Here is a 13,397-nt window from a genome sequence, read left to right on the forward strand (position 1 = left end):
AATGTAGACTATAATGCAGTGGTCATCGAGGGCATCATGTTATGGTGCGGGCTCTTGAAGTTGAAAATATGTCTTTGATCATATTGTGTAATTTATGAGTCCGCTTTAATGGGAGGTTATTCTCATATTATAACTTGTAAAAGACATTGGGTAATCGAGGGCATCGTGTTATGGGGTTGAGTATTTTTTACCACCCCTAACGTTCACCCTCCCTGTACACGTGCACATGGGATCAATCGTGTAAGGACCATTTGTGCATTTGCACTTTCTGTAAAAAATACACGCTCGAGTATAGGATTCCATTCACTCAAGCACAAAAGCACCCCATTAATGGCGTCTCCTTCTTACAGATTAAATTTCAGGAGCGTTTAAAGTTTGAACACAAGTTCCCTGTCCTGGAACCCTAGAATCTCCTCTGTTCTTGCGGAGTGATTTATTGAAGTTGCAGAGGAGTTAAAATTTTGAATTCTGGAGTTCAGACGTTATATTTTCCAATTTCAGGTTAACATATTCAGTTTTGCTACTTCATATTGTTTATTCCATCATCTTCTAATAGTTTATATTGGCTATCGTAATTTTTTGCTTGGACCAAAATAAAGTAAGCAATTTCAACACGTCAAAAGTAGTCAATTGTGAAAAGTATGATTTTATACTTTATTTGGAATGAGAGGAGTATTTTGGCTGGTGCTATGATCTTCATAAGTTATCTTGTGCAGATAATGCTGAGTTGTAAGGCGTGCATTGTTAAGATTTCGAATAGGGGATAGTATAACTGAATTTATGATCATAAACATCTTTATTTTAAAGAGAGTTAGGGGACGTTTAATAAACACTTATTTGGTAAGTACTTGCCGGATAAATTTCCTCATCGGATGAATATGAGAAGGGTCAAGAATCTTACATAGTAAGAGCGATGTGAATGATGGACAGTCTTACCCGGTAAGTGATGATGATGACTCTTATCAGTAAGCGCTTACCCACTAAATTTTTGCATTTTCGATATGTTTTGATATACTAAAATCTTGCGTATCAAAATAAATCATAGTGTTGACTCCTATCGATAAGTGCTTACCGGGTAAGTAATTGGGTATACGGCCCCTTAGTCATTGGATTCCGCCAAACTCTTTCAAATGAGAAATGCATAAAAGAAAATCATTTTACTGAATGCGTTTGAATCTTCAAAAGCCAGATTAGGTGCTGTACAAAGGAACCTAAGAGGGAGCAACTTCAGCACAGGTTTCTTTTACATCTTACCTGCTTTTTATTGTAGTCATTCAGCTATTATAATGTGGATCAAACTATTAAAGAAAGGGCAGCCCTGGTTGCAATGAGGATCCTTGGCTTTCCAAGGGTTAGGGTGAGAAGTCTTTATACAAGATATTTCTTTGTATTTTGCAAAGCGGATGTTTCATTGATCCCCTGACCTTCAAGTCACAAAGGACTAAGCCTTATCATGGATCAAACTCTAAAGGCATCATAATTTTCTTAAAAACCTTCTTTCCCCACAGCCTTTGATTTCAATGTTCATGCTATGTTCTTCTTGAAAGTTTATTACTACTATTTCATTTATGATATAGTTGTTGGCTATTGAAGTTGTTAGAACCGTTCATATAATGCTTTTGCACTCAAACACTTACATGAGGCGAGGAATGCTTGGTGTTGCATACTTTGGTCGGAAGGAACTCCCATGGGTTGATAAAGTAACAAGGGAAATTGGTCGTTCCTCACATTGTCTAAATACCTTCAATCTCACTGTGTTGAAAACATATCATTCGCTTGTGAAGATACGACAAAAAGGTATACATTACTCTCGTACATTATATGTTTAACCATAGTAGTTCTTTACGCATTGGAATTGGTGGCACTAAATTTACCCCTTCGTGCTAAGTTTACCATCATTTGACAACGAATGGAGGACACTTGTTGTGATCATGATTTCAACAGATATAATGGAACTTTGAGATCGTTATTGATTGGGAACAACAAATAAATCTTCAAAGTTGGTGTTTAAGAAAGTAGTATTACTTATAGTTTAATGCTAAACGAATAATCAAGCTACAACACTTTGAGGCATATAATCTACGAATATTACTTACATGATATATCTAAGGACCTTGTCTCAAGTGAAAAGACATTTGAGCGTAAAAGAGAGCCAATGGTTATTAAGGATCAATGAGGATAACCAAGTACTTTAACTTACCAATCTCGCTTATGAATTAGAATATGCAAACATTGTGCGCTCTTGCTAACCAAAACTGAGTGTAATAATGGCGTTGCAACGAGATATCTAGGCAATAGTTGTTAGGAGGTGAATCGTAAACATTTGTATGGTTCACCAATAATATACATCCGATGATCCTCATTTACCCGAATTAATTGTTTTATGTTTTCTAGTGTTAACAACTACTTAAAGATTTTCCATGAATCCAATATCAATACATATATTTCTAACTCAAAATATTGGATTATAGAAAGTCAACTAACCTTACAAAGGATAAAATTGAGTTTTCCCAATTTTCCATAGAATAATGAGTGTTTGGAAGAAATCATTTTAAACTAAAAGCACTGATTGGTTTTCTTTCTCTTTCACTTTCTTTCCTTCGTTCTTATATAACTAATACTTGTAGCATTGAGACCTTGCATGCAAGTTTAAGAATAATATCAATCTTAATTAACTAATGTCCAATAATCCAAATCAATTATATGTGTCACTAGATTTCGATATCACAACTTTAAATTGTGGTACAATTAATTGCTTCGCGATTTTATCGCTATTGGACTTTGAAATCGCAGTGTGAAACCTGTTTTTTTGTTTTGGGCTTTTAGTGATATTAGCTCATAGATGGACCACTATTGTTGGACTTTTGATTCGGTTAGTGGCGTATGATAAAATAAAAAGCCTTGCTTTTCTGAACTGGGTAATCGTCAAAGAAAGTTGTTGCTGTCTTGCTGATCATTGATTACAGTGGAAGGATGGATACGGTGCAACATGTCGAGAAATGCCTCGATTCAGCCACACATATATTGTGTAAGCTTTCTTCATTTTTGCCAGAAGCATACAATTGGTGTGTGCCCGTGTGAGTATTCAAATAACATTTTCTAGAGAGTCAAGAATGAAATAAAGAGCTGGTCTTCTTTAACCAAAGGATGGTAGAAAGACAGAGAGTCACTAAAATTCATCCAGTAAGTCGGGTTTTTCACATCATCTTTAATATTCCAAAAATTTGAGTTTTCCTATTAGTTCTTAGCAGAAGAGCGAGGGTTTAAAGCACAATCAATTGATTAATCTACAAGTCATTGTGTTTGGTAACCAACAAATGAAATATGAAGTTAGGCTTTTGTAGTTTTGTGGACATTTGGTCAACATGGTCCCTTCAAACGCAATCTATTACTTAAATAAGAAGTCATTTTATCACTAGTTGAAAGATCTACTTTTGCACGATTGTACGTCTGTAATTTGAACATTTGGTGACTATCTTACTACTAGATATATCTAACATATATTAACTACTACATACATGAAAATATTTTTATTTATTACACGAAATGCTATTTTTTTTCTCAATACCAATTTACCATTGTGATAAATGTTATAGCAAATCACCGGCGAGAGTGCGATTCTTAGCATGAGTGTGTGATGCATCTTGTATGAATTAAGTATGAATACTAATTAGGATCAATGATTATGGCTTGTTAATTGGTAAACAAGGTCCTTCCATAGGGAATGTTTGGTTGTGGTAAACAAGGTCCTTCCATAGGGAATGTTTGATTGAACACCCTCTCACGAATGAAGGTATGCACACTGACCCAATCCAATCCCTTCCTCTAATCTCTTCCAAAACCATTAACTCTCTTCCCGCATGTGCCAGAAACTGAACTGGTCCAAACTAACCTTACCATCCTTCAACACCGATCATTCAACCAGTCCTATGACACCAATAGAAAATACACACCTCAACCTTCAAAAGGAAACCCTAGTCTACACCAGGAATAGGAAGCAGGACAAGGAAGTACAGGAAATACAATCTGAGTAGTGCCACGAGTCTCAACCAATTCCAACTCTTGAATCTCAAGTTATGCTCCCTAGTGAGCCTACTAATGTTGATAATCTAGATAATCCTATTGCTCTAAGAAAGGGGGTTCGGACCTGTTCTTCACATCCAATAAAGAATTTTGTATCTTACAAGGGATTATCACCCAGTTATCATGCCTTTGTGTCAAGATTGGATGAAACTCAGGTTCCACCTCTGTTCATCCCAACATGGAAGGACACAACATTTGAAGAAATCAAGGCTTTGGAGAAGAACCAAACATGGGAGATTACAGACCTTCCACCTGGAAAGAGGAAGGTAGGCTACCGATGGATCTTCTTAGTAAAGTACAAATCTGATGGAACAATTGAGAGATACAAGGCGCAATTGGTAGCTAAAGGATTTACTCAATCATATGGGATAGACTACCAAGAAACATTTGCACCAGTTGCCAAGCTCAACACCATCACAGTCTTGTTATCTATTGCTGCAAACCTAGATTGGCCACTACACCAACTCGATGTAAAAAATGTTTTCCTCAATGGCGATCTTGAAGAAGAAGTTTTCATGGACATTCCACCCGGATTCAACTCTCAGGCAAATCAAGGCAAGGTATGCAACCTCAAAAATGGCCTAAAATAGTCCCTACGGGGTTGGTTGGATAGGTCTCTATAGTTCTCAAAAGAATGGGATACACTCAATGCCAAGCGAATCACGCGCTCTTCGTAAAGCATACCTTTGATCAAAAGGTACATGTCCCTATTGTCTATGTTGATGATATAGTCCTGACCAGCAATGATCACATTGAAGTTGGCCGTCTCAAAACCCTTTTGTCAAAGGAAATTGAGATTAAAGATCTTGGAAATTTGAAGTATTTCCTTGGAATGGAAGCTACTAGATCAAGAAAAGGAATCTCAGTCTCTCAAAGGAAGTATGTCCTAGATCTCTTAAAAGAAACATGCATACGTGGATGTAAACCAGCCGACGCACCAATGGATCCATACAACAAGGTGGGATCCAAGCAAGACAACATTCTAGTAGACAAAGGAAGGTACCAAGGGCTAGTGGGAAAACTGATCCACCTTTCACACACAAGACCTGATATAGGTTCCAGTAAGTGTTGTAAGCCAATTTATGAACAATCTCACAGATGAACACATGGAGGCGGCATATTGAGTTCTGAGGTATCTCAAAGGGACACGTGGAAAAGGAATTGCTTTTATCAAAAGTTCAGATAGAGGTATAGAAGTATTCACTGATGCAGCGTAGGGCGGATCTCTCACTGATTGGAGGTCTACTTCAGACTATTGTACTTTTGTATGTGGCAATCATGTCACATGGAGAAGTAAGAAACAATCAGTTGTTGTGAGAAGTAGTACCTAAGCTGAATATAGGGCAATGGCACACGAAATATGTGAAAGGGATGTGGCTTAAGAGACTTCTCGATGAACTCAAAGTTGAAACTTCAGAGTCAATCAAACTCTCATGTGACAACGAGACAACTATAAGAATTGCAAAGAATCCGGTCCACCATGATCGGAAAAAGCATATTGAGATTGATCGACATTTCATAAGCGAGAAAATTGAGGCCAAAGTTACTAGTACTAGATACACAACAACAAATTGCAGATGTCCTTACTAAAGCTCCCTAAAGACCGACATTTGAAAGTCTATTCTCCAAGCTGGGAATGATCAATATATATTCCAGAGCTTGACGGGGTTTATAGAAATATTCGGTATCCTTAGAGATACTCGGTATCCTTAAAGATACTCGATATCATTTTAAAATAGGAATTGGAGATTATGGGTACTATCTCCTTGTAATTAGTTGCTGTGAATATCTTAGGAATCCTTCCCTTTTCTTCTCATATTCTTTGTGTATATATAGCCTTTTTACCTCCCTCTTTTTTTAGACAAGTGAAACAAAATAGAATTCCACACGATAAGAGTTTGAAAGTGAAGCAAAACAATTGGGTTAACAGTTCTTTAGTTTAATACTAAATTTAAAGTTGTTATGAAAGGTAGCGTGTATGTATGTCTTTTATTACATATTCATCCTATACATATGTGTTCAGTTTTGTATTTATCCTTTTCTGATTTAATCGTATATTCTTCTTCTTTATTATTCTTACCTCTTACTTCAAAGTTTGTCTTTAGTATATCCTAAATAATTCAGACGGCCGATTCACCGGGACAAAGGCGCAAAATTGAGCTGATAACATAGGCCGGAGGAGAACCCCTAAAAAGTAGGCATTAAGTGAACACTTTAAAATAAGATCGACACAGTTAGAAAGATGCTTGGAATGATGGGCAAATGGATGTTCATTTTGTTGATTCATATATGATGAGAATATGAAGCAAGTGTTAAAATTATGTTGCAATGTCGATTGAAATCTTCTTTTCCACTCCTTATCTTGTGCCTTACCCTACTTTCTCCCCTAGGACACATTGATCTTTCAATTGACATTCGACACTAGTTCAGTTACAATTTTAGTCTCATCGATGTCGGATTACAACTTAATTACATTAATATGTTGTCACGATCAAAGTTATATTTGGTGCAAATTGATTAGTTTGTTGTTGTATATGTATCTTGAATATGTGTATCTTGGCATTATTAATAAACTAAACAAAAAGGAGGGTTGAGATGTAACTTGAAGAGTAGAGCAGGTCTTCTGTTCTGTGAAGACCCTGGCTTGTGCATAGGTTGAAAAAGATGCTGAAAAAAATATACGAAAATAGCATACCCCACGGGATACTCCCTTGGATCCCTAGGCAAATCTCATCCTAGCTGATCCTTGGTCTTTTTTATTTGGTAGTTGCACAAAAATTTCTCATCTTATAGACAAGGTTGTTGAAAACCATAACAAATCCTTACATGTACTTTTTTTGTCTGATATTCTGACTAAACTTGAAGTTAAGTCTGCGAAATCTCAATGTTTCAGGTTTACAATATGCAAACATGTCTTCTGAAACTGTGGTAACATTAAACAGTAGGAGTGTGACCAGCGAGAGCATACAAGAGTGTCCTTTGCCATTTACATATGAAGCTGCTATGGAAGCGCTTTCGTCTCTGATCACACGCAAAAAACGTGATGGCTATTCAAATCCAAATGTTAAATACAAGAAGCTGGAGAGGATGTCAATGTATATTCAGGTATCTAGATTCTCGATACAGATAATCATGTTTAGATGGTGTTTGAGTAGGATTTAAAGGGCTGAATGACTTGATTGCTGTTTCATAAATGGTTGTCTGTTTAATGACTTGATAAGTAAGTCACAAGGCTTTTGATTTCCCATTAAGTCATTCCCTTTACTATTATACCCTCATTTTTTTTACATCTTTATCATTCGTCAGTATTTATCGATAAATACTTTTTTTCTTTGAACCCAACAAATAACTATTGTTGACCCTTAAGTTATTCTCTTTTCAATGATATCCATATTCATAATGATATTTTTTTACTTTGATATAGTGCTTATGACTAATTTTTGTGATGAAACTGCTAATCAGCTAGTACCAAATGTTTCAAATTAAGAGCTATTCAAACTATGTTGAATTTCAACAGATCATGTTTTATCACACTATTTTCAGTTATTATTGTCGTTGTGATAATACCGTTTCATATCGTTTTGTTTTAAAAAACATACTCCTAGCACACACCAAGAATTAAAGTGTGTACTAATACTAATGAAAGAGTACCAACAGTTTCAACAATAATTTATGTTCTGCCCCCAACTCTGACGGTCTATTGATTTCTTAATAGATGGTTAAAATGGTGATTTTTTGTCATTTAGATTGTACACTCAGCACATGAAGTAAAGAAGAATTGTTCGTTTACCACTTAATCTAGGCTGGCGTTTTTATCTTAATATACCTCTTTACCATGACATCACTTATTCATAAAATAGAAAAACAGAAAGAACTTGTATGCTTTTAAACTAATATATTTATAATATGAATTATGAAGACACTTTATGATGCTTAATTTGCCAATAATCAAGTTCCTTGTGCAATAAAACTTTATCCTTGAAGTGATGATGTACATGAGCATTCTTTTGTATATGATGGTTGTTGTCTGAAACCTGTACATGGGTCCAAAACTAGTAAAGATTTCCAGAAGGGCACTTTTGTGGCTTTTTCAACCTTGAGGTGCTCATTCTTCCTTGGCAAAAGAAGAAAGGGGGGGGGGGGAGGTGGGAGTCTAATAGTGTTCATATGTATGATGTATCACATACAAGGTAATATGAAAGTGTACCAATGAAAAAAATGCATGTAATGGATATCTGACTAAACATTATCATGACTCTGAGTTTCAGATATTAGGCCTAGAGGAACAGATTGCTGACCTTAACATTATCCATGTTGCTGGAACTAAAGGAAAGGTATCTTGTTCATTTTTATCTTTCTGAATATTCATCATCATCAATACTTAAAGATTTCGGTTTGTTTTGTTTTACTCTCTTATTTCTTGTTCTGCAGTCCAATGTGATTTGATGCTATATTGTGCACTAAGACTATCCTTTCCAACATGACCATAGTAAAATAAGATAGTTTCCAATTGGAGAGTTTCTAAAATCTTAAATGTTGTGTTCGCATGTGTAGGTATCCAAACTACATATACATATGGTGGTGATATCATGGATATGACAGATATATCATTGGAAAAATGCTAGATAAAATATGTCATTTTGATACTGCATAACCATGCCTTATTGTTTTGATTGGCTCAAAGTAATTGACCTACACTAGATAGAAGCTGATCCTAATTTGGGCTGTAATATCTTTTGAATTGGGTTGAATTAATATTTTTAGCTGGTTCAACATGCCTGGCTGCTAAATCTATTAATCCAATTCATAGGCTAAACCTGATTACTCCCTGCCTAGCACTATTAATCCTGCTTTGCCCTACTTGATACCCATTTACTTCTTTGAGACACTTATACAATGACTAGTTTCTAACTGAAGCGGTGGGGGCTTTTAATGCCTAAGCAGCCTATTCAGTGTACACCTTTTTCGGGGATTTGCAGAACTTCGTTACGTATTGTACCCACATCAAAATAATATTGTATGGTGCTGAGGGTGTAGTAGGTTGGAAGCGCAAACCGAACCGAACCGAACCGAACCCAACCAAACCAAACACAACCTGTATGTCCCACTCGGATGTAGGGTCTGGATGTGGGATGTACGCAGAGCTGAAGAGTACTGCTCAATTGTCTCGATATATTGGGAAAAGTTACTACTCTTAAAGGTGCCACCATTTGATTCACTACTGTAAAATTAATACCAAAACATTGCTTCTTGTTCTAGGGGCATTATGAAACGACTTCAGAAATTCAGGCTTATATCTTCTCTCCAACTCTCTTGACTTCTCAAAGACTCAAATTGCCTCTTTTCAAATTCCAGAACTCACCGGCTCAACATGAAGTGCGACCTAGCCGCCTCAATGTCAAATCCTAGCTTGGATTCTTAGAATTTTTGTGCCACCACTTGAAATTTTTTCTGGTTGACCCCCAACTTGCAAAAAAGTGTTTGCAAAAAGATTATGGTGAAAATGAGTGCTTCAAAAAGTTTGGAAGAAATTGAAAAGTAGGGAGAAGCTTTGGTCTAAAAAGTAAAAGAAAAACGGAGGGCATTTGAAAAGAAGAACCAAGACTATTTAACTGTAAAAAAGGGATACAGAAGTAGAGAAATCATACACATGTCTGGGAATATATAATTGTGATTGACATGCCAAAATTAAGCTGATAAGGGCATGAAGTAATTTGTATTTGGTGGTTGTCTAATTGTTTGTTTGAATCCCATATCACATGCAATATTGTTAATAATATTCTTGTTTTTTACTCTCTATATTGAATCACGTGATATTGTTAATGGATTCTCACGTTTTTCCATGTATCTTATCAAATCTGTTATTGGTAATGTATTCCAGTGTTTTACCATGTATCTTATCACATGTCATATTGTTAATAAAACTTTGTGTTTTACCATCTTTCTTGAATCAATCGGATACTATTAATGATTTCTCGTGTTCTGAATCACATTTGATCTAATACATGATCACGTAGAGCATTATGTACTTGTTTTGAGTCACATGTGATTTCTGGAATGAGTTGCACATTACATTACTCGACCATGTACTGAATCACATGTGATTAAGTACAGTATTACATGTGATTGATTGTATACCCAATAACACATTTAACATTTGAACTCTAAAATGACTAACAATTATGTTAATCATTTTATTTCATCACATGTGATCCTATGAACAAAACATAAGCACAAAACAAAGTCATTGTTTGAAGTCCAAGTATCCAAACAATAAATCCAAGGAAGCTAGCTTTGATGTAAAACTCTTGTTTTAATGCTTCTTTATGGATGTATGATGCTAAGTTCATGCTTAGAAGTTAGAACACTAATGAAGTTAAGATTGTGATTTTAAGAAACAAGTAAGAGAGTATGGTTTGTGTTTGTTGCAAAACAGAGGAGAGAACATTTGATTTAGCGCATGAACTGTTGTTTAAATTGGTGTTGAAGTGCTTTAATTTATGGATATACATGTTGGTAACATTGTAATACGAGAGAAATTAAGAATTTTGGAGCTAGACAATCCAGAAACTTCCCCTGGTTCACAATGTCGACGCCTAGAAGGCCGTAAGTTACTTGGACACAGCCTGGAAGGTCAAATAGGCTAAAATCACGAAGGCAAAAGTGTGGAAGTTCCGAAGTGGCATGGCCCTTTTGAGCTTGGGAGGGATTCGAAGTTGCATGGCGCGTATCAAGACATTATAAGTGCTTAATTAATATGTATATTGATGTGTGTAGGTGTTAATTTAGGAGTAGATAGCAAAGTCAAGAAGAAGGTTGAGTCATAGCCCAGACTTGAGCAATGTTGAAGATTACATTGTTGTCTCAGTTTTATGCATGTGGGGTACTTTGTTGTTTTCACTTAGTGATTTGTCTAAGTGGACGTCATTTCCATTAAGTTTCTTAGCAAGATATTTCACTGCAGATTTTACTTAGTTTTGATGTTTAATTAATGATTCCAATTTGTGAGTTAAAGAGTGTTTTGTCATATTCCACTATGGTGAAACTGAGTTTGACAGCTAGTTGTCCGTTACTTTATAAGCAGTGATACATTTCATTACAACAAAATCCACTTCATAGAACCCCAAATATGTCTAAATGTTATAATAAACTATGTTGTAGGACTAAAGTTTATAGGACCAATGCGTCCTATGTAAAGATGATAAAATAAGTTGTTACGACACTTTTGGGCATTCTAACAAGTTATTTACGGCGCTTTTGAAATAAAACGTCATATTAGTCTTTTTATATGATATTATTTGAAAAAGTGGCCTATAATAAAGATGCGTTCACACAACACTTCTAAAAAATGTCATAAAAAATTAATAGGACACTTTAATTCCGCAAGTGTTCTAAAAAACTTGTTAGGACACCCAGAAATGTTCTATAAACTTATTAACACTTCTACGTAGGACGCATAATTGGTTTGTCCTATAAATATTAGTGCTATAAAATAGTACATTAAAGACATTTAGACATATTTGGCGTTCTATCAAGCCGATTTTAATGTAGTAACTATACACAACCAACTATATTTAATAAATTAATTATCATTTTTATCTTTACCAATCAAACACTGAAATTATAAATTACTATGTAACTATGATGTAGCAGGTCTATGACGGTTCGATTAGGGATAGGAGGTTACACGGCATTGCAATAATTTTTACGAGCAGTCCTATTAAATTTTTATTCCTGATTTATAAGATTATTTCACATCCTGTTGCATTGCATGGATTTACATATACATATACATACATATATATATATATATACACATACATAGGGTTGGGTTCACATGAGACCAGACTGTTTTCGTGAGACCACATTTTTACACTTGAAACTTCACAACAAAAACACTGTGAAGGTTTAAAAAAGTCGAACCTTCACAACAAAAACACTGTGAAGGTTACCTTCACAGGATTTTGCTGTGAAGTTTCAAGTGTAAAAAACTAGTCTCACGGGTCTTACGAAAACAGGCTGGTCTCACGTGATCCCAAGTCTATATACACATACATACATATATATACATAGGGTTGGGTTCACGTGAGACCAGGCTGTTTTCGTGAGACCCGTGAGACCACATTTTTACACTTGAAACTTCACGGCAAAAACACTGTGAAGGTTTAAAAAAGTCGAACCTTGACAGCAAAAACACTGTGAAGGTTACCTTCACAACATTTTGCTGTGAAGTTTCAAGTGTAAAAAGCTGGTCTCACAGGTCTCACGGGTCTCACGAAAACAGTCTGGTCTCACGTGATCCCAAGTCTATATACATACATATATATACCAGTTTTTTACACTTGAAACTTCACAGCAAAATGTTGTGAAGGTAACCTTCACAGTGTTTTTGCTGTGAAGGTTCGACTTTTTTAAACCTTCACAGTGTTTTTGCTGTGAAGTTTCAAGTGTAAAAATGTGGTCTCATGGGTCTCACGAAAACAGCTTGGTCTCACGTGAACCCAACCCTATATATATACATATACATACATAGGGTTGGGTTCACGTGAGACCAGGCTGTTTTCGTGAGACCCGTTAGACCATATTTTTACACTTGAAACTTCACAGCAAAAACACTATGAAGGTTTAAAAAAGTCGAACTTTGTTAGACTAAGTCAACTAGTCTAGTTTATATTATTAATATTGTCTAGGTCCAAAATGTAATTAGTTTTACCTATATAAGGTGTATCAGATTATTATTATTTTTCAATCAATACAATCAATATCAAGTTTTATATGGTATCAGAGCCTAACCCTAACACTAACCCTAAAATCGATCCTTCTACCTAACCCTAAAATCGGCGCCCTTCAACCCTAATCTGCCGGCGCTGTCCCTTCAACCCTAATCTGCCGGCGCTGTTCCTTCAACCCTAATCTGCCGGCGCTGTTCCTTCAACCCTAATCTGCCGGTGCTGTTCCTTCAACCACTCATCTGCCGGCCGGCGCCCTTTAACCCTAACCCTACAATCGCCACTCTTCAATTCATCAACAATCTGCCGACGCTAAAGACACATCAACTCAGAATTCATGGCAGCTATAATCACCTTTTCACATAAGGAGAAAACCATTCACAATTCACACAAATTCTCCTTCTCTCTCAAACCTACCAACTATGGCTATTGGCGTTCTATGATTGAAGCTTTTCTCACATCTCATAATCTCTTTGGTTATGTTGATGGAACAATACCGTGCCCTGATCAGAAAATCACCAACGAATCAGCAACCACCGACAATCCAAGCTACATTCCGTGGATCTCAAACGATGCCCACATTCG

The 13,397-nt window shown here is 35.9% G+C and overlaps 1 protein-coding gene across 10 annotated transcripts in view; it reads left to right on the forward strand.

Moving 5' to 3' along the window:
* The first annotated feature begins 388 nt into the window (after nt 1-388).
* LOC112517670 (folylpolyglutamate synthase) overlaps nt 389-13,397 on the forward strand; it is a 45,117-nt gene continuing 32,108 nt past the window's right edge. For 4 of the 10 annotated variants that reach the window (XR_003069758.1, XR_003069761.1, XR_003069762.1 and 1 more), the window contains exons 1-3: nt 1,094-1,797; nt 6,977-7,188; nt 8,352-8,417. Coding sequence is in view for 1 of the 10 variants with exons in the window: in XM_025125045.1 (XP_024980813.1) it covers nt 1,614-1,797; nt 6,977-7,188; nt 8,352-8,417 (462 nt within the window). In the remaining 9 variants the exon portion in view is untranslated. Of the gene's footprint in view, nt 502-1,093; nt 1,798-2,826; nt 3,029-6,976; nt 7,189-8,351; nt 8,418-13,397 lie in introns of those variants that run through there. The other 6 variants (XR_003069759.1, XR_003069760.1, XR_003069763.1 and 3 more) reach the window with 6 other exon arrangements.

Source organism: Cynara cardunculus (genome assembly GCF_001531365.2).
Source record: "Cynara cardunculus var. scolymus isolate 2C chromosome LG 9, CcrdV1, whole genome shotgun sequence".
Lineage (NCBI taxonomy): Eukaryota > Viridiplantae > Streptophyta > Magnoliopsida > Asterales > Asteraceae > Cynara > Cynara cardunculus.